At 40.0% G+C, this 27,837-nt stretch overlaps 1 protein-coding gene across 14 annotated transcripts in view; it reads left to right on the top strand.

The window, feature by feature from the left end:
* The window catches only part of TMCC1 (transmembrane and coiled-coil domain family 1), a 152,347-nt gene that overhangs the window by 42,136 nt on the left and 82,374 nt on the right, over positions 1-27,837 (top strand). For 6 of the 14 annotated variants that reach the window (XM_043443516.1, XM_043443513.1, XM_043443514.1 and 3 more), the window contains one exon: positions 3,216-3,915. In XM_043443516.1, the coding sequence (XP_043299451.1) occupies positions 3,343-3,915 (573 nt within the window). In that variant the 5' untranslated portion in view covers positions 3,216-3,342. Of the gene's footprint in view, positions 1-3,215; positions 3,916-27,837 lie in introns of those variants that run through there. The other 8 variants (XM_043443520.1, XM_043443519.1, XM_043443518.1 and 5 more) reach the window with 3 other exon arrangements.

The following is a 27,837-nucleotide window of genomic DNA, read 5'->3' as shown; positions in this document are numbered from 1 at the left end:
GATCGGAATATGGCTGTTTGGGAAGTTTTATAAGCTGAACAGCAGTTATTATTCATTTGAATTTTACTACTGTCTTACAGAAGAAACTGGGGGGGGGGTTCCTAAAAAACATTCACATTATTGAATTATTTTAGTGTTTGCTTTCTTCCTGTCACAAGTTTTATATAATGATTATAGCATTACATTTTACAGTCAGTGCAACAGGTTGTTTTTCAAAATTCTTATCTAACAATTTGATGCTTAAAGCTCAGTTTAGGTTTCTTTGGTGTTCTGTGTTAGGTGAGCTTCTGTTAGTATCATGAAGATGTGTTTTGCCTTTGAAATCCCAGAATTTACTACTCCTCTACTAGGTAATCTGTGCAGCCATGTAGATAGCCTGTGCAAGCTTTGGCTTGTAAATCAACACTCTGTTTCTAGGTTTTCCTCCAAATGCTGGCATGTCCTTATAATTCATCATTCTTTTGAATTATATGAGAATAAATGATATAGATATGCTAATGAAATCTCAAATGCAGATACTGACATTTAAAAATGTACCATATTCTCCATTTTTTAAAACCAAGAAGCAGGTGACCACCTGATTAGTTTATAACACTGCCCAATGAAGCTGATCTGCTGAGTAATAAATTCCTTGTATGTTTGTATATGAGACAAGTAGATTTGGTAGTTTTCTAATGAACCTTGACACCATTCCTCTCTTTATGGTATCTTTTATTCTCATGGGAGAAACTTATTTTATATATTTTACTTTCAAAAACAGCAGCAACAAAAAATCTGTTGTATTATTTAGCTAATGCAATATAAATAAGGAGAAAAGTAAATTACTTCCTCATTATCAGCCTGCTGCTGTCAGATCCTCTGTCTTCTCAGGGTCTAAATATCCCAGTGCAAGAAGAGGTTAATTGATATAATTACTGGATAAGCTTGGTTACATAGCCCTTTTTGTCTGAGAAGCTTAGTGCTTTGTAGAGTGAAAATAATTCAATAACTGTTAGTCTGCGCTAGAAACTCATGAGGGAAGGTGAGGATAATTAAATACATATACTGTTGACAACATTATTGCCCACAAGGAGCCCCAGAAAACTCCATATAGCCCGAAACAGTTGTTTATGTCGGAAGGATTAAGGGCCTCGCTCTTGGCTCTCCCAAAGGGAAAAGGAAAAATAAAAGCAACAGAGAGTCAGGAAAAGGGTGAGAGGCCCCAGTGGTGTGGCCGGTTTTCGGTGCGGCCACAGAGAATTTGAGTGAAAAGCAGTGAAATTTCCCATCTTCGTGACTGCTCCTCATTTACCTAGTTTGGGAGCAAAGAATTTTGTGGTATTTAGATAGTAGGAAGGTACTGGTTAAAGGTCTTTAACTCTGTCAACATGGTTTATGCTGCTGAGTCATGAAGAGGTTAGGAGATGGGAAGATAGGCATGGAAGAGTGTGGTCCCCGAAGCCACAGTGACGGCGTCCATACACGTTCATGGTGAGAAGGTCATCTGAGAGAAGTTACCAGGAAGAAAGGTCTGATGGGTTTGCATTCCTGTCCCTTTGGACTCTCGGAGCCTGGAGGTCACAGTGAACTCTTAAATCCAACTGATTTATGCCTTTCAGATTGCTGTTTGGTGGCCAGAGGTCTGTCTGCATATGCTAGACCATGACCACCCTAGGTGCTTCAGACTTGGTAGTGACTTAGTTGTAACTTCAAACTGTTCAAAGTCCTTGGTATAACACCCCTGTGTTTTAAAGCCCTTTGAACAAAAGTTTGAGGTAAAATATAGAAATAAAGAACTTGACGCACCACGTTTTGTCCTCCTTAGCAGGTTCTGTACTTTAATGCAGTTTTGTTTTAGAAATTTGCAGAAACTCAATTTTTTAAAAAGTTTTCTGTTATGAGAAATCTCATCCCTACCACACCCTCCCTTTCTTTGGCATGTGACTTCCGTAACTATGGCAATTGTGCTGACCTTACATCTCTTAGTTTCAGCTTCCTTTTGATTTCCTGCACTTAATGTTGGTGTGTGGTTGCGATCTGACCCTTCTTTTTCTCTCCTTTTTAGTCATACCCGTTACTGTGTCACTTCTTTGCTTTTGAGTTTGTGTGAATACAGCTGTCCCCTGATACCCGTGGAGGACTGGTTCCAGGACTCCTGCAGATAACAAAATCCTCAGATGCTCCTGTCTCTTATATGAAATGGCATAGTATTTGCATAGAACCATGCGCATCCTCCCATATACCTTAAATCATCTCTAGAGCATTTATAATACCTAATACAACGTAAATAAATGCTATGAAAACAGTTGCTGGGAACATGGCAAATTCAGGTTTTGCTCTTTGTAACATCCTAGAACTCCTTCACCCCAAATGTTTCCCATCTGAGGTTGGTTGAATCTGCAGATGTGGAACCCGCGTATATGGAGGACGGACTATACACGGGCAGCCTCTGTCAGGGTCGGCCCTTTCCAAAGAAAGGGATTCCTTTGAGTCTCTTTCTTTGTTCGCTGGTTCTGAGCCAAGCTCTAGTCTCTGAAGACAGATTCTTTCTGGATCATGTACTCATTGTACCAAAAGGTCATTTGTGCTCCAGCAGAGAATCCAACCTATAAGATTTTAGTTTCCATTTTCTTCTCAAAAGAGCAAACCTGTCACTTCTAGTTGCCAGTCACCTTGATGAATATAAATGATAACTGGAAATTCCTCTTTCCCATTAAAATCCACAATGCAGTTAGATTGGGATATCCACTTTTCACAGTTATTCTTTGAATTTACTGTATTGAGCTTCAGCATACAGATAATTAACTATGGTTGTGATTGAGAGGAATCATTTATTGCCTCAGCTAGACTGTCTGTATTGAATGCTCTGTGCTCTGTTCTCTCTCGATTCCCCAAGTAATGGCTATTCTCTCAAGTTATGGTTTCCATTCCAAGATGACTCTTCTAGTATTTAGCTCTTCTTCATATTGCAACTTGTAGGGATTATTTTTTTAACAACGCTGTTTTCATTTCCTTTGTACTTGTTTCGGAACTTTTTCTCCTATTCTAGAAAGTAATCATTACCCACTATCTAGAAAACTATCTTTTAATCTTCTGATTAAAGATTGCTTAATGGTAGTGTCTATTTCTTTGGCTAGTGGCATGTTTTTCTTTGTTTTAACACTGGAGTTTCTGCATGGATTTATAATACGAGCTTTTTTTTTTTTTTTTTTTTTTTTTTTTTTTTTTAACATTAGATAGGCATGAAGCCTTCGTCTCACAGCTGCATGTGTAGTTACTGTCGAAGCAATGCCTACCTAATTTGACAGTCGTGGTGTGTTAAAAAAAATTTTGAGTTTGCAAATAAGCGTATTAAGTCTACTGATGGAGCCTTCGGGCAGTGAACAGTTATTTGAGGACCCTGATCCCGGAGGCAAATCCCAAGATGCAGAGGCCAGAAAGCAAACAGAATCAGAACAAAAGTTATCTAAAATGACCCACAATGCTTTGGAGAACATTAACGTGATTGGCCAAGGCTTGAAGCATCTCTTCCAGCACCAGCGCAGGAGGTCGTCCGTGTCTCCCCACGATGTGCAACAGATTCAGGCAGAGCCAGAGCCTGAAATGGATGTGGAAAGCCAGAACGCGTGTGCTGAGACTGATGGTGTCCCCACCCACCCCACAGCTCTGAATCGTGTCCTGCAGCAGATCCGCGTGCCGCCCAAGATGAAGAGAGGGACGAGCCTGCACAGCAGGCGGGGCAAGCCAGAGGCCCCGAAGGGAAGTCCACAGATCAACAGGAAATCTGGCCAGGAGATGGCAAGCGTCATGCAGTCCGGCCGACCCAGGTCTTCATCCACTACCGACGCGCCTTCCAGCTCCGCGGTGATGGAAATAGCTTGTGCCGCTGCCGCTGCTGCTGCGTGTCTGCCAGGGGATGAGGTGTCTGCAGAGCGGGTGAGTTTCTGTTAGATGACCTGTTAACTTCCTGTGCTTTTTATCTAGTACTCTGCAGACTTTGCCCGGGTGACTGAAAAGAAGTGTCTCAGCAAGTACCCCGAGGCTGTGGCCAAAGATAGTTTCCCTTTTCATTAAATAAGTGGGATGAATAGTAATCGTCATAGCTAATAATGAATGCTTCTAATTATATTCCTGTTTGCTTCCTAACATATTGCCTCAGATGATTCCAGTGCAGTCAGCCCATGAGTTTTAAGAATTACTGAATCCAAATTTCTGGAGCCCAGTCACCCTGGTCAGCAAGCTTAGAGCTATCTGGACCACTACTGTTCTTTAATGACGTGATCCCTGAGGTTGCCCCCATTCTTCATTCCTAAATCAGTGCCCTAGTTTAGGCCTTCATTTGTTTCACTGCCCTTTCGCATTCTTTTTTTCTCCATGCTGGACACAGCTTGTGAGAGCTATCTGAAATACTAAACAAGTCATTGTCATTTCCACTGCTTAAAAAGCCGTCACTGGTGCCATCATTTCCTGAGGGGCAAGAAAGTTCCTTAAAATGATATGCAGGCCCTCCCATAATTTAGCCCATGTGGAGTTCTTTACCTCCTACAACTTAGCAGTTAGTACTCCTTTCTCACGCTTTTTTTTTTTCCTCTAAAGTTTTTCCTTTTTTCCATATCTTGACTTATGCTTTCATTCAGTCATTCGTTCAGCAAACATATAATGAGATGTTCCAGTCACTGTGGATACTGTGATGAACAGAAAAAGATGTGATCCGTACTCTCATGAAGTTTATTTTCAGATGGGGACACATATTAAATAATCACTTGAGCAAATCTAAAGTTTCAACCGTGGCACATGCTACTAGAGCCTATTATAGGAACTTATGACCTAGTTAAGGATGTCACTTCTGTGAGGAAATGACAAAGATCTGGAGGGTAAGCTGAGGTAATTAGGTGATGGAGTGAGAACCCCAGGTACAAAGGTGCTAAGATGGAAGGACGTTTACTGAGTATGAGGGTTGGGATGGCAGGTGTGTATGCATGTACATGCAAGCATACAGTGGGTAAGGCTGGAGAGAGAAAGGAGTTCATACAGAGAAAGTTTGCAGACAGTGCGAAGGAGTTTTTCTCCATGTAAGAGGAATGAGTATTATCAAAGCATTTTAAGCAAAGGGGACAGTTTCACCTCTGTGATTAGAAAATATCACTGTGTTTATGGTGTGAAGAGTGGATTGGACTGGTTTCAGGTGGGATCCAGATAGATGAGCCGGAAGTCTGTCGTGTCCAGGTGAGAGACGGCAGTAGTTTAGATCGAAGACGTGATGGTGGGAGCAGAAAGAAGAATTACCTAAGGGCAGGGGTGTGTCTTACTCCTCATGCCAATCCTTTGGGCTTCCTAGGTGACTCAGTGGTAAAGAATCCGCCTGCCTTTGCATGAGTCAGGAAGATCCCTGTATACCCACTCCAGTATTCTTGCCTGGAGAATCCCATGGACAGAGGAATCTCGAGAGCTAACAGTCCTTGGGGTCACAAAGAGTCAGACACAACAGAGCGGCTGAGCATGCATCCAGTACTTGGCCCTTGGATTATTGGTTTGATGAATTAGTAGTAAATAGATAGGGAGCGAGAAACAATGTCTAGTTAGGGAGTTTGAGAATGTACATGGAGAAGTTTTTGAAATGGAGTGATCTTTCATTTAATTATTCATCAATACTTATTAAATACCAACTATGTACGAGGCAGTTTCATTATGGAGGCTTACTCCGTATTGAAGGAGATAACATACAATAGATATAAAAAATGAATAATATGTTACGATGAAAGGTGATGAGTATTATGGGAAGAAAAGAACAAAATTAGAGAAAGAAAGAAATTAGGGGTGTGTACAGAGGGGAGGGGAGGGGAGTTGCAGTATAAGGTAAGGTAAGCCTCATTGAGAAAGTAACCTTTGAGTGAAGACTTGAGGAGATGAAGAAATTAGTCATGAGGCTGGCTGTCTGGGGGATAAGTACTCAGGCGGATGAAATAACTCCAGGGTAGGAGCTGACATTCCCTGCCTGACGTGTCCAGGGAATAGCAAGACCAGTGTGGGAAAGCTGAGTGAGGGGGGACAGTAGTAAGATGGTGTCAAAGAGGTCACAGGTGGCCAGACTGGGGAGGGCTTCATAGTGATATCTCTGTTTAGACGCTCTTCCATTATATCTTTATAAAATACTGTGGGATCGGAGACGTTTTCCCCCCATGTTTGTTCATACCTTTGTTCCGTAATTGTTACACTGAGTTTGACCTACCATTGTTTTAGGTTAGGGATCTGCGCATGACTTCTGTAAGTAGTCATTGTAAGTATTTTCCACCATATGGTCTGTCTTGCAACTACTCAGCTGTGTCAGAGCGTGAAAGCAGTCACCCATAATATGTAAATGAATATGGGCATGCCGGGGTTTGACTGGTGAACAGTGACTGGGCCTTGGCCCATACTTTGCCCACCACAGTCTTAGGCGCTGAGAATATATGAGTGAATCAAACAAACAAAAATATTCGCTCTGGAGAAGTTTAAAAGGAGGTAAGCAAAACATATAAGTAAAGTGCATGATATGACAGTTGCGTAAGAAGATAAAGATTTCTAGGGAGGGAGGTTTTAAGCAGAGTGCTCAGGGAAGACTTCACTGATATACAGGCAAAGACCTGAAGGATGCGAGGGAGCCCACCAGACCTCTGAAGGGAGACCTGGCGGAGGAGCAAGGGGGAAGGTCCCAAAGGCCTGTACTATGAGGAAATGTTATGGAAATTGGATTTTTTTTGGCATTGTTAAAGGGGAGAAAATGATAGTGCACGTCAAGGCCGTAAGCTGTAGCCACCTGTCTGCCGTGCCTGATGGGTGAGGAGCAATACTTGAAACTTCTTATTAATGATAATTTGATCTGTATGTCTTATTTAAACTTAGGTTGTATGGTCTAAGTGTTAGTACTTTTCAAAAAAATGAAAGTGAACCGAGTCAAGAGCTTACTGACTTTATTTGACGATTCATGAATTGGGCAGCATTCAGTCTGAGCAAATAGAAAGGAACTCTGAAGAGCTGTACAAAATGAAAGACTTCTAGGCAGAAGGGAGCAGGAACAAGGAAGTTCAGTCAGTTCTGTTCAGTTCAGTTGCTCAGCCGTGTCTGACTCTTTGCGACACTCATCCAAAAAGCGTGTTGGTTATTGCTAGGTTACTCTCCCTACAGAGGATGGCAAGGGCTACCTAACTAACGCTAATCAGCAGTTCCTGGTTGGCTGGTTTGAGTCCATTTCTGGGAGAGGCAAAAAAGTATAATTTAGTTCTCAGTTTGATGACGTGAGGATTAGCATAAGCGACTCCATTTGGGGCCTACTGTGTTTTTTTTTGTTTGTTTTTTTTAAAACTTACTGTGTTTATATGTAGCTTTTAAAATAGTCCTGTCAAGTGGCCTTGTCAAAGGTGTAGACTAAAACCCATTCTTTCTCATTCAGTAACAAATAGCTTGTAGACTTAGAGTATGTGAATTTCCCAGGGTTTGTAAATAAGGAACACTACCCTTCACAGTAAATTACTGCAGGGTGGCATTCTGCTTTATTCAAATGAAAGGGAGGTTTGTAAAAGTGAGTTAATTGAACCGTGTGCAAAACCAGAAATTCTAGGTGTAATGTTCTACCACAGGGGAAAGGAACGAGGTGATGGGAAGGATAATTCCTGTTGCTGACCACAAGGTGGTACCCCTAGACCAGGAGAAGTAGATGGAAGTGAGGCGATGACTCTTACTGTGACAGGCCATTAATAATGAAGGAATTACACCTTGAGAAGTGACTAGTTCAGGGAACTGTTAGGATATGGGCTAGATTGAGTAGTGACTATCATACGTAGTAGTAGTAGTACTGAACTACTGAATTTAAAATACTGAACTGAATTGGTAACTGTGGAAATGGAATTGACAATAGAAGAGTGGGTAGAATTTACTGACAATGTTAAAATTGTATGTGTAAATGTATGTATTGTATAAAATGTTGTATGGCCAAAACCAACACAAATTGTAAAGCAGTTATCCTCCAATTAAAAATAAAAATAAGAAAAAATAAACAAAGTGACTTCCCTGGTGGTCTGGTGGCTGTAACTCCAGGCTCCCAGTGCAGTGGGGTCTGGCTTCAGTCCCGGGTCAGGGAGCTGGATCCCATATGCTGTAGCTAAAGATCCCATATGCCACAGCTGAGACCCAGTGCAGCCAAATAAATGAATAAATAAATACTTTTTAAAATAATTAAAGATAAAATTGAAAGTCCTAAAGTCTGCTTGGGAGAACTAGTAAAATAATGTCTGTTTTTCTAAAAACAAAAACGTTGAAAATTGTATTTTTTAAATGAAAACCAATAGAGATCTTTCTCATTTGTGTATTTAGTGTTAGTTTGGTAGCTGATGCTATCAAGGAAATGATATGGGATGGAAAAGTAGGAATAAATCAGACATGAAGATGTGTTTTGACTTTTCAGTTGTTCTCTAGTAAAGGTGCTTTATAGAACAAAACTTGTATGCCAAAGGAAGTAACTTTTAGGCTTTTTGACCCTAACTCAGAGGTCTGGAATGTGTGAAATGAAGTGAAGTGAAAGTCGCTCAGTCGTGTCCAACTCTTTGCAACACCATGGACTATACAGTCCATGAAATTCTCCAGGCCAGAATACTGGAGTCCTTTCCCCTCTCCAGGGGACCTTCCCAACCCAGGGATCGAACCCAGGTCTCCCTCTTTGCAGGTGGATTCTTTACCAGCTGAGCTACAAGGAGGTCCAGAATGTGTATGTTTGTTTTAATGCAGTATGTTTCTGCGTGATCCACAAGATACCTTTATTATCCTTAATGATCTTACGCTAACTTTTAATATGATTGTCCTAAGAGTGGAACTGAAGATGTAGCTAGGATGTTCTTGACCTTGGTAGACTTACCAGGCATAAGGATGTCTCTCCAAGTTTTATTTGGTTTTGTTTTTAACATCTGAGTTGTATTCCTTCTGTGACGAAGGCTCAACATAATGCGAAGTCAATTTAACCTCCTTTTTCTTTATATTACAAAATATATAGAGACTTTAGAATAATTAGACCTCTAAAGGAACATAGTATGTGCCTATACCTTCTGCTTTCCCTTTTTATTCACGAAGGATTTGAGTACCTAATCAGTAGCCTTCAATCTCAAGAGGGAGGGAGAATTTTGGCCCCCAAAGTCCACTACCCTTTTTTAATTTTTTTTTTTAATCCAGAACATTGTTACAAGAATTTGTCTTGTGACTATTAGCTTCCCAAAGGCTCATAGGTAGATAAATAGAAGGACAGACCAGGATTATGTATGATAGAAGATAATTACTAGAATAGATTGGTTTTTCTTCAGCGATCATAATGCAGCATTTTATCTAAAGAAAGATAGGCAGCTTTGGCAAGTTAGCACAATATTGAGCTTTAGTAAGTATTTGTTAATATTTGACTTGTTTTGATGTTACATCATTATGACCTGTGATCTCGTCGGTCAATGGGAGCAGACCAGATTTCATACTTCAGGATCAGCATATATTTATTAGGCAATAGTGTCTCTCATTTTATGTATGGTTTGACTTTGAAAGCATCTTCTTTCCTAAATGGAATCCTTTAAAATATGTAAAAGATGTTTGATTTAAAAAATCAGTCTTTGGACAAATCTCTTTGTAAAAAGAATTAGCAAGGATTTATTGGTTTATATATTACAAAAATATATATTTAGCCAAAGATCAAGTAAAATATTTATTGATGGTAGTTTAGTCGCAAAGTTGGGTCCGATTCTTGTGACCCATGGACTGTAGCTCACCAGGCTCCTCTGTCCATGGGGTTTCCCAGGCAAGAATACTGGAGTAGGTTGCCATTTCCTCCTCCAGGAGATCTTCTCAACCCAGGTCTTCTGCATTGCAGGTGAATTCTTTACTGACTGAACTACAGAACTGGTAATTACCTTTTATTTTATCACAGTAACATCTTACTGGGGTAAAGAGCCTTGACACAGATTTCGATGTCATAGTAATGAGGAAGCTAAGAATTTAGAAACCTTGATTACAAAATAAGCCCCTTGCAACACAAATGATTTTCAGCCAAAAGATTGCTGGCTGTTGCCGGGTGATTAGCAAAATCTCAAAGACTATTAAGCCTGTGGGCTAAGCCTAAGCAAGCTCCTTATTCTACAGATCCAGAAATGTGGAAACACAGCCTGAGGTAGTGCAGCTGACTGTGAGTGATGCTAGGGCCGGATCCCTGGGCTCCTTCTGATTCCATGTCAGCTTTCTTGCCTCTTTATCCTGTTTGTGTGTCAGAGAATTGAAGAATGTGATTGTTCTTGTCAAGTAGGGGACAAGAAGGGGGGACAAAGTTTTTCCTTTTTCAAAATAACTTAGATAAGCTTTTTGAATGAGAGCAGTAACAAAGGCTGATTTCCCCATTACCCTTGTTTGGTTTCTTCTGTTACTACTTTTAAACAACTCTGGTCATCTTTGACAGATGAGTAACAAAAGTCATCCTTCTGACTACTACCCTTTGCTGTTGTGGGTCTTGCCAAAACTAATCTTGTAGCTGTGAGTAATGCCTGGAAGTAGCTCAAAGAGAAAACTGACCTAAAGAATGGCCTTCTAGCAATGAGATTCTGGGATGCTAAATGAATTTGGAGTCTCCCTGAGCTCCATCAGGAAACTGCAAATCAGGAAGATCCTTGGCAGTCACAGATGTAAATCTGTGTTTTAAACAATTCACTAAGGACCCTAGAGGCCCATGAAGAGTACAGAGAGCTTCAGGAGTTTGAGCATCACCCCTGTGCAGGGCCCCCGTGACTGTACTCTGTGCCCCAGTTCTGGTGTCTGTGCTGCTGAGCAAGCACTGGGGCCTTCTCACACCGTCATTTTGAATACTTGGTCATACCGGTCCATCAGCTCCTGGTTGTTCTAGTTCTTCAGTATTCTTCTTAAACTATGGTCTCCAAAACAGAATACAGTGCCCACATGTGGTTACTAGAGCTTAACTGTCGCTTTTCTTGTTTGTTTATTTCATTGCTCCAGGTCCTAGTTGCAGCATGTGGGATCTAGTTCCCAGACCAGGAATCAAACCTGGTCCTCCTGCACTGGGAGCCCAGAGTCTTAGCCACGGGATCGCCAGGGAAGCCCCTCTCACTTTTCTGATTCTAAGACCAAATATGCTTCTTTTAATATATTTAATGCTAGTTTGAAGTTGCTTTTCCTTTTTGCAATCTTTTTCATATCATCTTTGATTTTCACCTGGTGAAAGTCATAGAATTTAATTTAATAGTCATAGAATTTAATTCAGAACAGTTGAAATTTTTGTCGATAGTGCTTTAAAAATACAGATGCCCAGTAATTTTAAAAATGTTAATAAGACTTTGCTAGTGAACTTTCTGGTTTATCTTTAAAAAAAAAATACTTCCCAGCTCCAAATAATAGAAATTTCAGCATACTGGGATAAAGGAAGCCTCCGAAATTGTAAGAGAGTCTGTCAGGAAATCAGAAGTGATGTGGATCTGCCTGGTTCAGTAGGGCCCTAATTCACTTATTCTCAGGATAATAAGATAGCACGTGTTGCTTTTCTATCATATTTGTGATTTTATGATCTTAGATGTCTTGAGGGCAGGTGGAGAAGGGGACAACAGGATGAGATGTTTGGATGGCATCACCGAGTCAATGGACATGAGTTTGAGCAAACACTGGGAGATAGTGAAGGATAGGGAAGCCTGGAGTGCTACTAACAGTCGGACATGACTTAGTGACTGAATGACAATAGATATCACACAGTTTTTTAAAAAATAATATTCTGAAGAGCTGGCACTTTTGTTTAAACTGTTAGAAAAGTTTGATCCTACAGTGCAGAGTTGTAACCTGGAAAGCAATATTTGAGATTTGAATATTGCTTTCCTCATTTGGGGGTGAATTTTTTAGTTTAAGAGAAATTCCCAGATTTCATTTCTGAGCTAGAGTCTTAATCAGATGTTGACAAATTAATTTGAACTTATACTTTCTTTTTAGCAAATATCAGTACCAGGGAAGTAATTCATTTCCTGGTTTACTTGGGAAAGATGTTTTTAGAAAGCTTTCGTACCACTGTTTCTAGAGGCCCTCTGTTGATACCTTCTGGTACTGCTGAGAGTATTTAATGAAATGGCTAATTTTTCTGCATTAGGTTTGTGATTCTTACTGGTTGCAGTGTATTTTAAGCAGTTTCTTGGTTAACCGTCATAATAATCCCAAAGTCTTATTTTTAATTACCAACTTGGTCTTGGAACTAATTTTTAACAAATGTTGGCACAAATTCTGAACTTTTGCATAGACTCTTGTGGTTAGTAAATAGCTTCAGGATTTTTACTTTGGTCAGTGAGATGGTTTTGGTTTTAAATAACCAGAAGAAGCTAGACAGCGTGCTTTGAAAACCTGTGTGTCAGTTGCTCTTCGTGGCCTCGTGGACTGCAGCCGCCAGGCTCCTCTGTCGGTGAAACTCTCCAGGCAAGAATGCTGGAGTGGGCTGCCATTTCCTTTTCCAGGGGATCTTCCCGACCCAGGGATCGAACCCGGGTCTCCTGCATTGCAGGCAGATGCTTTACTGTCTGAGCTACTAGGGAAACCTTTGAAAACCTAATTTAAATTGCTTGCCTTTTTTAAAGGTCTTAGATAGAGCAGTTTCTCAAAGACTCATTCTTCACTTCCTTGCCTTGTTTTTAGGCTACTCCTTGTGGCAACATGAACATTTTCTTTAAAAAGTTAGAGTATTTTCTATAATAAAGATTTTGATAGTGTTTTCTAACAGTACTATACTCGAAAACTAATTTCAAGGATAACTATATTTTAAATGTTAATTGAAATGGACTTGATATGTTCTGGGGGTCACTTTGAATATTAAGATTCTGGAGAATCCAGCTTAGGCCTTTAAAGGCAGATAGTGCTCAAGCTCAGTCACTCAGTCGTGTCTGACTCTCTGTGACCCCAAGGACTATAGCCCGCCAGGCTCCTCTGTCTGTAGGATTTTTCAGGCACGGATACTAGAGTGGGTTGCCATTTCCTTTTCCAGTTAAAGGTAGATAAATTCTGTCCAATTAGATTCAGTTTTTAGATTTAGGTTGGGGGGATAAGGAAAGATAGGCTCACAGGTCTTTATCCCCCTTCTGGGTGTGGGTGTGTGTGTGTGTGTGTATACATGGTTGCCACATGCATGGAGTAAGCTTGATGGGAGAGCTGGGTAGTCCCATTTCTTTGCCACCACTTCTGGACTCTTTTGCCTTTCACTCTATTATTTGGGTACCCTTGGAGTCTGATGCTGAACATTTATTTATACCTGGTTGATGCTACACTGTTTATGAGTATTTAATATCTGTTGAAGATTCATAATCGTATAGGTAGGTCTCCTATGACCTAATTTTTTTAAAAAATAAAGGGAAGGTTATTAACTGTGGAGAGGAGTAGCCTCCAAATTATTTTGCTCACCCACCCACACGTTTTACTGTGTCTGTTATATTTTCATATTTTATATAATTGTTCCTGTATATTATGTTGGGTCTCCCTTGTGGCTCAGTTGGTAAAGAATCTGCCTGCAATGGGGGAGACCTGGGTTCAATCCCTGCGTTGGGAAGATCTCCTGGAGAAGGGAAAGGCTACCCACTCCAGTGTTCTGGCCTGGAGAATTCCATGGGATTGCAAAGAGTTGGACACGGCTGAGCGACTGTCACATATTATGTATCTCATAACATAAAAACAGATATGAAAAAGATGAATAAAAAATATAAGTGAAGTTATGTTTTCTTCCCATGATGCATTGATTGTCTTGTGTACACACTGGGCTGCATGTATCCTGAATTTACAGCAAGAATAAAAGTCAGAGAAGTGCCCTCTAAAGAATTTTTGGGGTAATATGAAAATCACATATACTTGCCTTAGGAATGTGACAGGTGGCTCAGATGGTAAAGTGTCTGCCTGCAGTGCAGGAGACCTGGGTTCAATCCCTGGGTTGGGAAGATCCCCTGGAGAAGGCAATGGCACCCCACTCCAGTACTCTTGCCTGGAAAATTCCATGATGGAGGAGCCTGGTAGGCTCCAGTCCATGGGGTTGCAAAGAATTGAACACAACTGACTTCACTTTCACCTTCACTTTTAGGAATGTGACACTGGCACAATATAAGAACAAATTTCACAATAGAACTGTCCAGTTTTGAGGTAGGCTGCCTTGGGTGATCCAGCAAAGGCCGGAGAACCACACATCATGCCTGTTGTAGGGAACAAAACTCCACGACTCCAGCTGGGAATTGGACTAAGCTTCTGATATTTCTTCTAAGTTTCTGTGGCTATAGACAGGAATTCATGAGTTGAGCTCTTAAATGTAAAACACTGTAGGAGAGTCAGGCGTGAATGGAGGTGTGACTCAGGAGTGTGCTGGGAAGTTGTTGGACTTCTTCATCCGAACCTCTGCTGTCTTCTTTGGAAATTTGAAGGTTTTTGATTCTCAAGCCATCTCCACATAGGGAAAACTGTTATGGTCTTTTTCAAGCCTATAGCCTTCCTGACTAAAAGTGGTAGTCACTCAGTCGTGTCCGACCCCTTGTGACCCCATGGACTGCAGCCCACCAGGCTCCTCTGTCGATGTGATTCTCCAGGCAAGAGCACTGGAGTGGGTTACCATGCCCTTCTCCATCCTGACTAAATGTAAGACTAAATATATAAACAACAAGGGATTCCAAAAATGGACTTTATTGCTTACTCTGTTTCATTATATCAAACAGAGAAAGAAATGAAAACAAGTTTAAAATAAATGAACAGATATTTTGAAGTATATAGTATCATTAATGACTTAGGAAATATGTTTTCAATTTTTTCAATTCGGTCTAACATAAGTAGTGTTTCATTAAAATTAGTCTATTCTGTGGTTGAAATTGAACAGCTTCATCTTTTAACCTTCAAAGTTGTATCATCTTAAAAAGAAAAACAGTTTCCTCCTAAACTCCATTTATTTCTTTTCAGTGAGAGAATGGTTGTTTTGTGAGATCCAGATAACAAAGATAAGTCAGCAATAAACTTAGAGCTTCTTCACGATACAGATCTTGATTTGAGTATTGTGAATGTGACTGCAGTGTTGTAGAGTAAGTACTGCTGAAGGTTTTCTGTTGTGGTTGTGGTTTTCTTCTCTCCTGGTTCATGTAATACCCTGTTCTCTCTCACTGTTGACACAGAGGCAGAAGCCGTTCTGCACCAATGACTCTAGAAGTGATACTGAATTCACCAGAACTTGAGACTTTTTTTTTCGTAATGACTGACCCTGCATTTATTGAGACGATTTCCATCTCAGCAGCACTTTTCTTTTAAAAATGAAAAAGTCACGAGATGAATGCATGGCCATAAGAGTGAAAGAGAGCCCTAATTCTGATCTCTTTATTTCTGAGCATTTCTTCATAAGAAGTTTAATCATGGACTAGTGCTTCAGAGGAACTGAAGACTGATATAACCTTCCATATGAAGATGCTCTGTGGAAATTGACTTCTGGGACTTTATTGAAATAGAGGCTCATTAGAACGAATACAGTCTTAGGGAGCATACTCCTGGTTTATTAATAAAAGTCTCCTGTTGAGGAGTAATGCAAATGCACATATAAAGAACCACTTTAGCATTGCATAGAATATCTTCAACCTTGCTTACTGGCTTAAGCTCACCACAGCCGTTCCAACAACAGTAGATTGTTTTCAGTCACTGTAGATGGTTCAGGTCACAACTGTACATTCTTCTAGGCAAAAGAACAGGGTCTAAGTTTTCTACTCTGTGGCACTGTTATCTGCTACAAGAATACAAAACAGCTGAAGAAAATAATCTACCCCATTTTGTTACTGTAAGCGTGATTGTTAGGACTTGACATAGTTCTTTGTTAAGCTTTCTTCCATTTTCCATATTCTTTGGTTATCATATATTGTCTTTACATGATTTGTGATGAGTTACACTGAAGATAGAATCAGATTAAGTTTAAGCAGATTAATATGTGTGAGATTAATGTATTCTTCCTAAGAATGTTTGCCCAGAGGGCTGTAGGTGTAAGGTGACCTTGCTTAAGTTTCTTTGCATGAAGATAGAATTCAGTCTGTCTTCTAATTGTCAGAAGTTCAGCTTCGTGAGAATGGGAATAAAGGTTTATGATCCGATTAGAGCTCGGGAGAATTTAGGCCACAGTATAAATTACCTGCCTTGGATTACCTACTGGTATGTGATATGTATTCCTTGTTTTCTGCTTATAGCTCTGTGCCCTTTTCTTCTGTTGCATTAGGGTCCAGAGAGGCTTGTAGATTGGTGCAGAAGTCAAGACGAGCTTGACTTTTACATCCTGCTTTCATCATAATGAGGATTTGTAGTTTTACTGAATAAAATCAATTGAATAAATCCGTTTCCTCCTTTAGATGAGTCACACATTGTCACATCTAGACTAACTTTAATGGGCAGTTACTTTATTACTCTTTTAGTGGGATTCATCTAAAAATGAAGTTTAAAAAAATTAACTACCATCAAAACTGGCTGAAAAATCTTTGCGAAAGACATCAATGTTTGTACAAAGGAAAAAATACTCCAATGTGTCCTTTATTACTCACACAAAACACTTCATTTTTGGTCACCAAAGGTCTGGGATTTTTTTCCCCTCCACACAGTTCTCTGCAACACTAGCTGGGTGTCTTTCACTTTAAAGCAGTTCTGACGCCCTGTGAGGGTAACATCAGATCCCACAGGTTAAGGGCCCGGTCCCGTGAAGCTGCCTCGCATCCGCCTTTACTGCCAGCCCCGAGTCCAGCTGTGCCCTGTGCTTCTGACCAGCTGGGTAGAGCACCTCCCGAACGCCGCTCCTCGGGAATGGTTAGTTTACTATAAAGCAGAACGACCCAGAGAACTTGGGAAAATATTTTACTTATGACACCACAGGTTTATTGCTAAAGGATATAACTTAGAAACAGGTGGATGGAAGAGTGCAAAGGGAAAGGTATGAGGGAAGAGATTTAGAGCTTCCCTGCCTTCTCCCAGCACCTCCACGTGTTCACCAACCTGGAAGCTCTCTGGACCCAGTCCTCAGGGATTTTTATGGACGTTCATTACCCAGGCAACTGGGTTATATAGTTGGCCTCTGGTGATTGAACGTAATCTCTAGGCTGTCTTTCTTTCCCAGGGGTGGGGGTTGGGTTGGGTGGGATGGGTTGGACTGAAAGTTCCAACCCTCTTATCACGTGGCTTGGTTCCCCTGGCAGCTAGCCGCCCGCCAAGCATGGGTTACCTAGGACCTTTATATAAAGTCACCTCATTAGCACAGATTCAGATTAGTTGCAAGGGACTATCAATAATAAGACACCCATTTCACTTTTATACTCTGAAGCGATTTCAGGAACTGAGGACAAAACACCAAATACTACAATAAGGTGCTCCCCATTGCTTTACCCTTCAGGAATTCCAAGAGTCTTGGGAGCCATGATCTAGGAACCATGGACACAAGACCAACATAGACATGTATACTGATAAATCACAGAACCATATGTTCAATGTGAAAAATAACAAAGACCATTCTTTTTTGTGTAATTTGAACATTTTTAAATATATATTTTTCTATAGATACTGTCTTTTCTCTCTCCTTTTTGTACCCTTGTGATTTTTTTTTCTTCCCGTTACTTTGCATCTCTTATCATTCACTGTCTGTGGCTTCACAATTCAGCATTGTCCTAGTACCATTTTTGAAATCACAGCTGGAAGTGTTGAAAAGCATTCTGACAAAGGAAGACTGAATTGTGACTTTAGGCCAACAATAAGCTATAGGAACAAATGATGTTTAAAAAATTAATATTATTTCAGTATGTGTTAAAGTCTTTAGTCCTTCAGAGAATTGTTGAAACCAAGAATTTAAAAGTCACAGACTTCTGTGTTTCAACACAGAATTATAAAACATTTTACTTGCTTGCAAATCTGTGATTTGACTTTTTTTTTTTTTTCCTGCCACTCTGCAGCTTGTGAGATTTCAGTTCCCCAACCAGGGATCGAACCCGGGCCCTTGGTAGTGACAGCATGGAGTCCTTAGCACTGAATCCTTAACCAAGGAATTCTTGTACATTTTTTGTCAAGGAGTTTTCATAGACTCATGTGCTGCCATCTTTCAGATTCTCAGAGCCTGAAACGATGTATGTGACATTGTTTAGTTGTGTTTCTTTGGGGGCTTTATAAAATGGTATATTATAGCTTATGTAAAATTAGAAGACATTTGCTCCTTGGAAGGAAAGCTGTGACAAACCTAGTCAGTGTATTAAAAAGCAGAGACATCACTTTGCTGACAAAAGTCCGTATAGTCAAAGCTATGGTTTTTCCAGTAGTCATGTATGGATGTGAGAATTGGACCATGAAGAAAGCTGAGCGCTGAAGAATTGATGCTTTCGAACTGTGGTGCTGGAGAAGACTCTTGAGAATTCCTTGGACTGCAAGGAGATCAAACCAGTCAATCCTAAAGGAAATCAACCCTAAATATTCACTGGAAGGACTGATGCTGAAGCTGAAGCTCCAGTACTTTGGCCACCTGATGCGAGGAGCCAACTCATTGGAAAAGACCCTGATGTTGGGAAAGATTGAAAGCAGAAGGAGAAGGGGACAACAGAGGACGAGATGGTTGGATGGCATCACCGACTCAATGAACATGAATTTGAGTAAACTAAGGGAGATAGTGAAGGACAGGGAAGCCTGGCGTGCTGCAGTCTGTGGGATCACAAAGAGTCATACATGACTGAGCAATTGAATAGCAACAATAAGTCTTCTGTGAATTGCTTTTTATGCAGGTATATTTTTCTAAGGTTGCTCCATGTTACTGCATATAGTTGTGGTTCATCTATACTGTGTATTTTATCTCCCCCCACCCCTACACCTCTTAGTCAGAGGTTGGGTCTTCTATTTTGTTTCCTGCCTCTGTCTTTTATCCTAACTTGTGGGAAGTTACCGTAAACTTATTTTCCAATACTTCCCTTAAAATATTTTATTTCTATCATATTTTAAATTTTCTAAGGCCTTTTTTTCTTCTGTGAATACTTTTGTATAATATCCTATTCCTATATTAAAGGTTTTGTTTTCTTTTGTTTCTGAGGATTCTTTTTCTTCCTATATTGTCTCTTTCTCTTCAGGATTCCTTTCTCTTTTTCTTTTTTCCTGGGTGTTTTAGTTTCTGTCTTTTTGGTTACAGGATTTTCTCAAGTGTCTGGTCATCCATGGCTCTCCCTTCATATTTGAGGGAGGTGTTAAAATGCTGTGGGAAGCTCTCCTTTGTGAAAGCTTGTAGGTGATAACTTTTACTATAGAGTAATTAGGCAGAGACTCATTTTATTGAAGACCCCTTTTCTTCAGCTCTCCAGTCAGCTTTTCCAGACGAATTATTCAGACTTTTGCCTTAGCTGGTGGATGGATGGATGGTGGTGGTCATCAGCCTGGCTGCCTTTTTTGCTGGAACACTAGGAGGAAGAGGACTGAAATTCTCATTTATCAGTGTAATCCTTCTGTCCTTAGAGTGGTACCTCATTCCATCCCTCAGAGCTTAGAGTCTCTCAATCTGCAATCCTTCTCGTCCTTTGTTTCAGTGTTCCCCAGAAAACAAACCTCTGGACTGATCACCTTCCTGTGTGTTAGGAGAATGAGCTGCTGAGCTAAGTGCTCACTATAAATGCTCATATCCAGTCCTTCTGTTTTCAGACTCAACCCAGTGCCCTTGTCTTTAGAGTAACCCCTGATACTTCTAAATCCTGACCTTTCTATACTTTTGGCATAAACAGGCTTGCTTCTTGTTGATTGCTTCACACCACCCACTCCCCTGCCAAGTACTTATGCAACTGGAAGCAACCCCAAGGCTGTCCTTTATTACTGGACCATCGTTCTTCACCTCCCAGAGAGTTTTATTGACATCCTTATCTACTGCTTTCTCCTTTCAAGTTTGCTGTGCCTCTCTGGGTGTATGCCTTTTATTATTTCAATTTTAATAGAAAGCTAAGATAAATATGTTTAATCCATTGATTCCTCTCTAAGGAAGCTTTTGTTACAATAGAAATGTGAGGGACTTTGATACAGACTTGCCTTCTAAAGTCTTCTTTGCTCTCAAAGTAGAAATCACCGAAAATTTCATTTCTGCTGGTTGTAATCCAGGTTAGTCTGTCTTTCAGCGCATACAGAGCCTTTTGAAACCTAGGGGGCCACTCGTGTACAGTAGAAAAGACTAGGATCCATTTGTTTCTTCCTGTAGCCACTAGAGAAAAATAGCATTCCTGTAGCAATTTTGCAGTTATCTTCTGTCTCAGATTCTTACTGAACAGCTAATCATGAGCTTCGTTCTCCTTTCATTGGTCTAGAGTGTCATAGACAGAATAATCTTTTTAACGTTTGAATTTAGATATTAAAGCTTAGTTTTCCAAATCCTGATTTGGGTGAAGGAAATCTAGATTAAGTGTAACCTAGATTACACTTAATTTAATGTAACTTTGATTTCCTTAATCTAGATATCTTATACTTAATTATACTTAAATATTGCTTTAAGCCATATGCAATTGCCAATAGGTAAGCAGTTTTAGCCTATAAAAATGGTAATTTTGTGTGATTGCAACACAGCAAAGTTAAAAGATCTTAATAGTTTAGTTAACAGACCTTTTTGTCCAATGTAGGAATTTGTTCTGTAGCGTTTTGGGAAACATTCCACTAGGAGGAAAGGATGAGATAAAATGATAATGTCTAAGGCTAAGTGAGAGAAAGAGTTGAGGTCCCTGTTCAGTGTACCTGTGTGTCTTAGAGCTGGCTACATCAGGGTTCCTGTGGTGTTCTAGACGCTGCACGCTGCTGAGGCTGCAGGCTGTACACTCCATGGAGTGCCAGGTAGACGCACAGCGGACGCTGCACGCTGCTGAGGCTGCAGGCTGTACACTCCATGGAGTGAGTGCCAGGTAGACGCACGGCGCCTGGGGATCGGCACACTAACAACACTCCCTGAGGCCCTGGCTGCCAGGCCACACGGATCTGTGGGGGATTTCAGCAAATACCGGTTTAGCTGGAATAGTATTCCTTAATTTTGTTCATTCTGTGTACAGCCTTCATGTATATTTCCTTAGGTTGGTTAAAGATTGAACTTTAAAATGATAATATGACTGCCAGTGTGGCTTAAAACATAGTAGAAATAAAATATACAATAGTAGCAAGAAGGACTTGGGGGAGGATTGTTTGGAAGGTGCTTAAGGTAGCCTGTAACCCTGTAATTCACATGGTACCACTAAAAGAATAACACAGAAATGCATTAAAAACTAATAGACAAGATTAAATGAAATATGAAAAATGCTTGATTCATAGAAAAGAAGAATAAAAGAATAAAGAACATATGGGACACATTTAAAACAAATAGCAAGATGGAAGTAAAAAGACAGAAAAAAAGACCATGTGAGCACTAACCAAAAGAAAACTGTTAAATCTGTGCTAATATCAGGTAGTTTATAACATAATATGTATAATATAATAATATCAGATAGGTTAGACATTAAGGCACGTGGTATTGCTGAAGATAAAGAATGACATTTCATAACCCCAAGATGGGCCTCTCAGCAGGAAGACCTAAGAATCCCCAGCAACCGTCTCTTGTGTGGTTTGCTGACCGTATATATGTGGTCTTTGAGTCTTTTCTTTTCATGAGTGTTGTCATTTTTCACTGCTAGAGATGTTTCTGTGGCCTGTGAGGGAGGAGTTGCTCCTTTGTCTCTCTGACTTGTGATAATGTTCGTGTTCAGCATGCTCTGGGCAATGTAAACAACTGCGTGGGGGCCCCACTTGAGAGAACAAAACCTCAGGATATAATTATTTCATTTAGAGTTGTAGTTATTTTTAATGAAATTATTGTCCTTTACAAAAGGCCACCTATGAGAAATAGAATTTAGATGAAGACTCAGAAGTTACGTTTTAAAGAATTTTTTTTTAACCTTGTGTGAATATGAGTAATAAGATATTATAAAGAACAAATCAGAAAGGAGTAACTGCTTGTTGATTTATAAGGATTCTTGGCAGTAAGCCTTTTTTTTTTTTTTTTTTTTTGGTACTAGGTCTTTAAATCCTTGTGGTGATGTGTCACTGTCAAAACTCTTCATTTCTGTCTGGAGAGAATGTCCTTTTATTTAGAGGATATTCCATTTTTCTGGGAAAAAAGAGACATCTGTTGGTTGATATTCATGCCTAAATGCAAGAAAAGGAGAGAGGTTTAAGGAAACAAAAGTGCTGAATCAAGGAGCATATTTGGAAATAGAAATACAACTCATATCACTTTTTAAAAATTGGAAAAAGCACATAACAAAATTTACTATTTTAAGAGACTTCCTTGGCAGTCAAGTGGTTAAGACTCTGCATTCCCACTGCAGGAGGCATGGATTCAATCTCTGGCTGGGGCACTGAGATCATGCCACTCACTGTGGCCCAAATTTTAAAAAAATTCACTGTTTAATATGCATAAGTTAGTAGTGGTAATTATATCACTTTGTTGTGAAATAGATCTCCAAACCATTTCATCTTGCAAATCAGAAACTCTATACCCATTTTAAAAACTCTTCCTTTCTTCCCTCCCCTCTGCCACTGTAACCACCATTCTACCTTCTGTTTGAATCTGACTACCCTAGATATCTCATATAAGTGGAATCATACAGTGTTTGTCTTTTTCTCACTGGCTTAGTTCACTAAGCATAATGTCCTCAAGGTTCATCCATCTTGCAGCATGTGACAGGATTTCCTTCCTTTTTAAGACTGAATAATATTCCCTTGTGTGTGTAGACCACATTTTGTTGATTCATTTATCTGTTAGATCTTTGGTTTGCTTTTACCTCTTAGCTGTTGTGAATTGAACACTTGTTTTCTGGGTTTGGCTTTGTTTTGATAGTAGCCATCCTTTCAGGTATGAGGCAATATCTCATTATGGTTTTGATTGCATTTCCCTGATGACTAGTAATGTTGAGCAGCTTCTCATAAGCTTATTGGCTGTCTTTTGTCATCTTTGGAGAAATGTCAGTTCACATCCTCTGCCTGTTTTTTCATCAGCCTGACTTTTTGTTATTAAGGTGCATGCTTTCTTTATATATTTTGGGTATTACCCCCTTTTCCAGTGTGTGACTTGAAGATATTTTTCCCATTCGCTAGGCTGCCTTTTCATTTTGTTGATGGCTTCCTTTGCTTTGCAGAAGCTTATTCGTTTGATGTATTCTCATTTGTTTATTTTTACTTCTGGTGCCTTTGCTCTTGGCGTCAAATTCAAGAAATCATCACCAAGACTGATGTCAAGGAGCTTACTGCTTAGGTTTTCTTCTAGGTGTTTTATGGTTTCAGGCCTTACACTCAAGTCATTAATCCATTTTGGCTTAGTGGTCTTATTTTATTCTTTTGTATGTCACTGTCTAGTTTTTCCAATACCACGTATTGAAATGATTGTTAAAACAGTTATTTAAAATTCTTTGTCGTAGGAAACTCATAGATCTGTTTCTTTTATCTATTCAGTTTTGGTTGCACCTGGTTTTAGTTGTGGTACGTGGGCTTAGTTGCCCCGTAGCATGTGGGATCTTAGTTCCCTGACCAGGGATTGAACCTGCATCCCCTGCATTGGAAGGCAGATTCTTAGCTACTGGACCACCAGGGACGTCCCAGATCTGTTTCTTTAGAGTCTGTTTCTGGAGTTTAATTTTGTTCCTTTAATTGAGCCCTGCCTCCTTGTTTCTTTATATGCTTTGTCGTTTTTTGCTGAGGCACTTGAAAAAATTTGAAAACAATCACCTATCCCAGCCTCTCAAGCCTTTGTCTGATCTCAGCTCCCCCTGGGGTTTGCCTTCGGAACTGCAGCTCCAAGGTGCTGCTTGCATCTTGCTTACAGGGTCTCGCAGCTCTGGTTCCCACTTCTCCTGGTGCTCAGAGTTACCCAAGACAGAAGCCAGTCCCTCAGACGGTTCCCAGACAGGCCAGAATTGGACATGTGGTCTGTTTTCTTTGTGTTTCCGAGGGAAGAGTCCAGGGATGGCAGTTTTCTTCCTGGCTGCTCCACACTGCTCTGCAGGGAAAGTGGCATGAGTGCAGAATGCCAACCACCACCATTTTCCTACCCCTTTCCTTGAAATCTTGTGTTGGGTTTACAGTGGCCCAGGATCTGTAACTTCGTGTCTGTCTATTGTTGCTAACTCAATGTCCCTGTGAGGAAAGGAGGGCCAGTATTTCCTAGTCTGCCATTTTGCTGACGTCACTCTCCCTAGTATCGCTTTCTGAAGTAGGAACACTGCCAGATAGCGTTTCTCTTCATGAGACGGTGGGGAAGCAGTCAGGGGTGGGGTATTTTGGACTTGAATAAGGTGGCTTGTCCTTTGTGAGGTTCATATCTACAAATGGAGAAGATGAAATCTAAAGCAGTGTTAGCCTATGTAATGTTTTATTTTGGAATAAAGAAATAAAATAAGCCTATCAGATAAGACTAGGTGTTGTTTTAAAGTTTTCAGGGCATTTGACAAATATTTATTGAATGAGTACTATGTTCAGTTCGGTTCAGTTGCTCAGTTGTGTCTTGACTCTTTGAGGCTCCATGGACTGCAGCACGCCAGGCCTCCCTGTCCATCACCAACTCCTGGAGTTTACTCAAACTCATGTCCATTGAGTGGGTGATGCCATCCAACCATCTCATCCTGTCACCCCCCTCTCCTCCTGCCTTCAGTCTTTCCCAGCATCAGGGTCTTTTCAAATGAGTCAGTTCTTCCCATTAGGTGGCCAGAGTATTGGAGTTTCAGCTTCAGCATCAGTCCTTCCAATGAATATTCAGGACTGATTTCCTTTAAGATGGAGTCATTGGATCTCCTTGCTGTCCAGGGGACTCTCCAGAGTCTTCTCCAACACCACAGTTCAAAAGCATCAATTCTTCAGTGCTCAGCTTTCTTTATAGTCCAACTCTCCCATCCATACATGACTACTGGAAAAGCCATAGCTTTGACTAAATGGACCTTTATTGGCAAAATAACGTCTCTGCTTTTTAATATGCTGTCTAGGTTGGTCATAGCTTTTCTTCCAGGGAGCAAGCGTCTTTCAATTTCATGGCTGCAGTCACCATCTGCAATGATTTTGGATCCCCTAAAAAAAAGTCTGCCACTGTTTCCACAGTTTCCCCATCTATTTGCCATGAAGTGATGGGAACAGATGCCATGATGTTAGTTTTCTGAATGTTGAGTTTTAAGCCAACTTTTTCAGTCTTGTCTTTCACTTTCATCAAGAGGCTCTTTAGTTCTTCTTCGCTTTTTGCCATAAAGGTGGTGTCATCTGCATATCTGAGATTATTGATATTTCTCCCAGCAGTCTTGATTCTCACTTGTGCTTCATCCAGCCCAGCGTTTCCCATGATGTACTCTGCATATAAATTAAATAAGCAGGGTGACAATATACAGCCTTGACGTACTCCTTTCCTGATTTGGAGCCAGTCTGTTTTTCCATGTCCAGTTCTAACTGTTGCTTCTTGACCTGCATACAAATTTCTCAAGAGACAGGTCAGGTGGTCTGGTATTCCCATCTCTTTAAGAATTTTCCATGGTTTGTTGTGATCCACACAGTCAAAGGCTACTATACATAATACAGTCTACTATGTATAAGGTACTATGCAATTGGGATACAGAAAAGATGAGATATAATCCTCCAAGGTCCTTATTTTTAATTTGATAAAAGGCAACCTTAATGCATAAAAAACTTACAATACAACACACAACATCAATACAATACAAAGCAATACAACATCAACACACAAAATATAAAAGCATAAGAACCATCACTGTGAGCTATGCAGCAGAAATGACAGTGAACTTCAGTGAACAGGAGTGGCTTCCAAAAAAATGAGTTTGGGATGGACCTTCCATAGCTAGGATCTTATCTTAATGTCTCACCTGGAGGGGAAAAAAAAAAATCACACATCCAGCAGCAGGCTTGAGTAGGCCTGTATGTTTGGACTAGCAGAAATGTGGAAATAATCTAAATGATCATCAAGAAAATGCATAAACAAATTCTTCCATCTATACTGTGGAATATTGTATAAGAATTAAATAGTGGAGATCCATATGTGCTGTCAGAATTTTCTAAGTAAATTGAATTTTTAAAAACAGATAGCTTAGCTTATTTGGGTTGCTATAACCACGTACCACAGACTGAGAAGTTTATAGACACCAGGGTTTATGTCGCACAGTTCAGATGCTAGACATTCGAGATCTGTGTGGCTGGGTGAGGACTCTCTTCTGGGCCTCAGACTTCTTGTCATATCCTCACATGTTGGAAGGAATTAGAGAGTCTGGGGTCTCTCTTATAAGAGCACTGGTCCCACCTGCTGACTCTAGTGTATCTCAAATGTCCTACTTCCTAATATGATTTTTTTTAGGTTTTAGAGTTTTAGGTTTTTTATGGGTTTTAGGGTTTCAACATAAGAATTTTAGGGGGACATCAACATTCAGACCACAGCGAAGGAAGTTTCAAATAATATGTATGATATGATAGTAGTTGAGTTTAAAACAAAGCAAACTAGCATGCAGATAATACTGTGTACTTTTATAAGTACATAGTATATAAATTCATAGTAAAAAAAGGATAAATTGATAATAGTGGTTACAGCAGTTAAGCATTTATAAATCATTTGCAGAATTAAAAATAAAAAGCCCAGATGAAAATTAATCAAACACTATTAGTGGTTCCCTCTGTGTGGTGATATTATTCACAAATTTTCTTTATATTTTACCATATTTTCTGAATTTTTACAAGAAGCATTTTATTGGAAAATGTTAAAATTATAGAGAGTCATAAGTGAGAGATAAGTAATTGACAAATAATTAATAAAATTAATAGTCACAAAGTGAAATAGGAGAACAAGAAGAATTAGGTGGAAAAATCAGGGAGTTTAAGAATAAGGGAGATGGTTGAGGAAGAAAGAAGGAAGTCCAGAATGTCTTAGAAACTTTTGAAGTTTTATAGAGCCATTAAGCATTGACTTATATTTTTAAGTCATTCATTCAGTAAACATTGATATTTAATAAATATTTGGCCTAGGAGGTGCCAGAGTCCCTTGCCCTAAGATACCTATGTTTTGATGAAGGGGATACAGACAAGGAAGTGACAGTGTGTGAGGAAGAAACAGCAGGGTGGAGACACGGGTCGTGGAGGGTTGACAGAGGAGGCTTTCCTGAAGGAACAGAAGTGTAAGCGGAGCTTGGGAGCTAGGCTGAAAGGAATGTGAGATGTCTGGAGAGAGAAAGTGGGGATCAGCACAGGAAACACCTTGTAAACTGTTCTAAGAACGTGATTTTATAGCGTTTAAATATTTCAAATACATAATCTTGCTGGGTGTTCTTAGTAAAACAGCCAACAACAGTCACGTTGTTGTTTGGGACTTAGCAGGTGCACTGTAGTCTTCCTCCCCCTCTCTTCTCCCTCTGCTTTCCTCCCTCTCCCTTGCATGTATTCACTGCAGGTGACACACGGCATGGGTTTTACAGGGAAAAATAATCACAGATCCTCAAACATTGCTGATGTAAAATGAGGCAACCTTACTTTAGCATATTTAAAAGAGCCATGTCCAGTTCATGAAAATAAGTGTTAATTTGGCATGGTTGGCTGCTCTTTAAATCAGCTGTCACAAGGAGTTAGTTATGGTATTAAATATGATTAGGTGTTGAAAATTATTTTTGTCATCAGTATCGGTTAACATCTTACTACTGAATAACGTATACTACTTTCAGGGTTGTTTGTATTGACAGTGGCTGGAACCTTTGCACATAACTCCATAAGGTACTTAATCAGCTCTTAGGTAGATAAAATATGGTTTTTGTATTGTTATCTATTTTGGGATTCCCAAAAGAAATTTCTTTC

This window comes from Cervus canadensis, chromosome 22, assembly GCF_019320065.1.
Source record: "Cervus canadensis isolate Bull #8, Minnesota chromosome 22, ASM1932006v1, whole genome shotgun sequence".
Lineage (NCBI taxonomy): Eukaryota > Metazoa > Chordata > Mammalia > Artiodactyla > Cervidae > Cervus > Cervus canadensis.
Note: the sequence above shows the minus strand (reverse complement) of the source record. Positions and strands in the feature narration are given on the sequence as shown.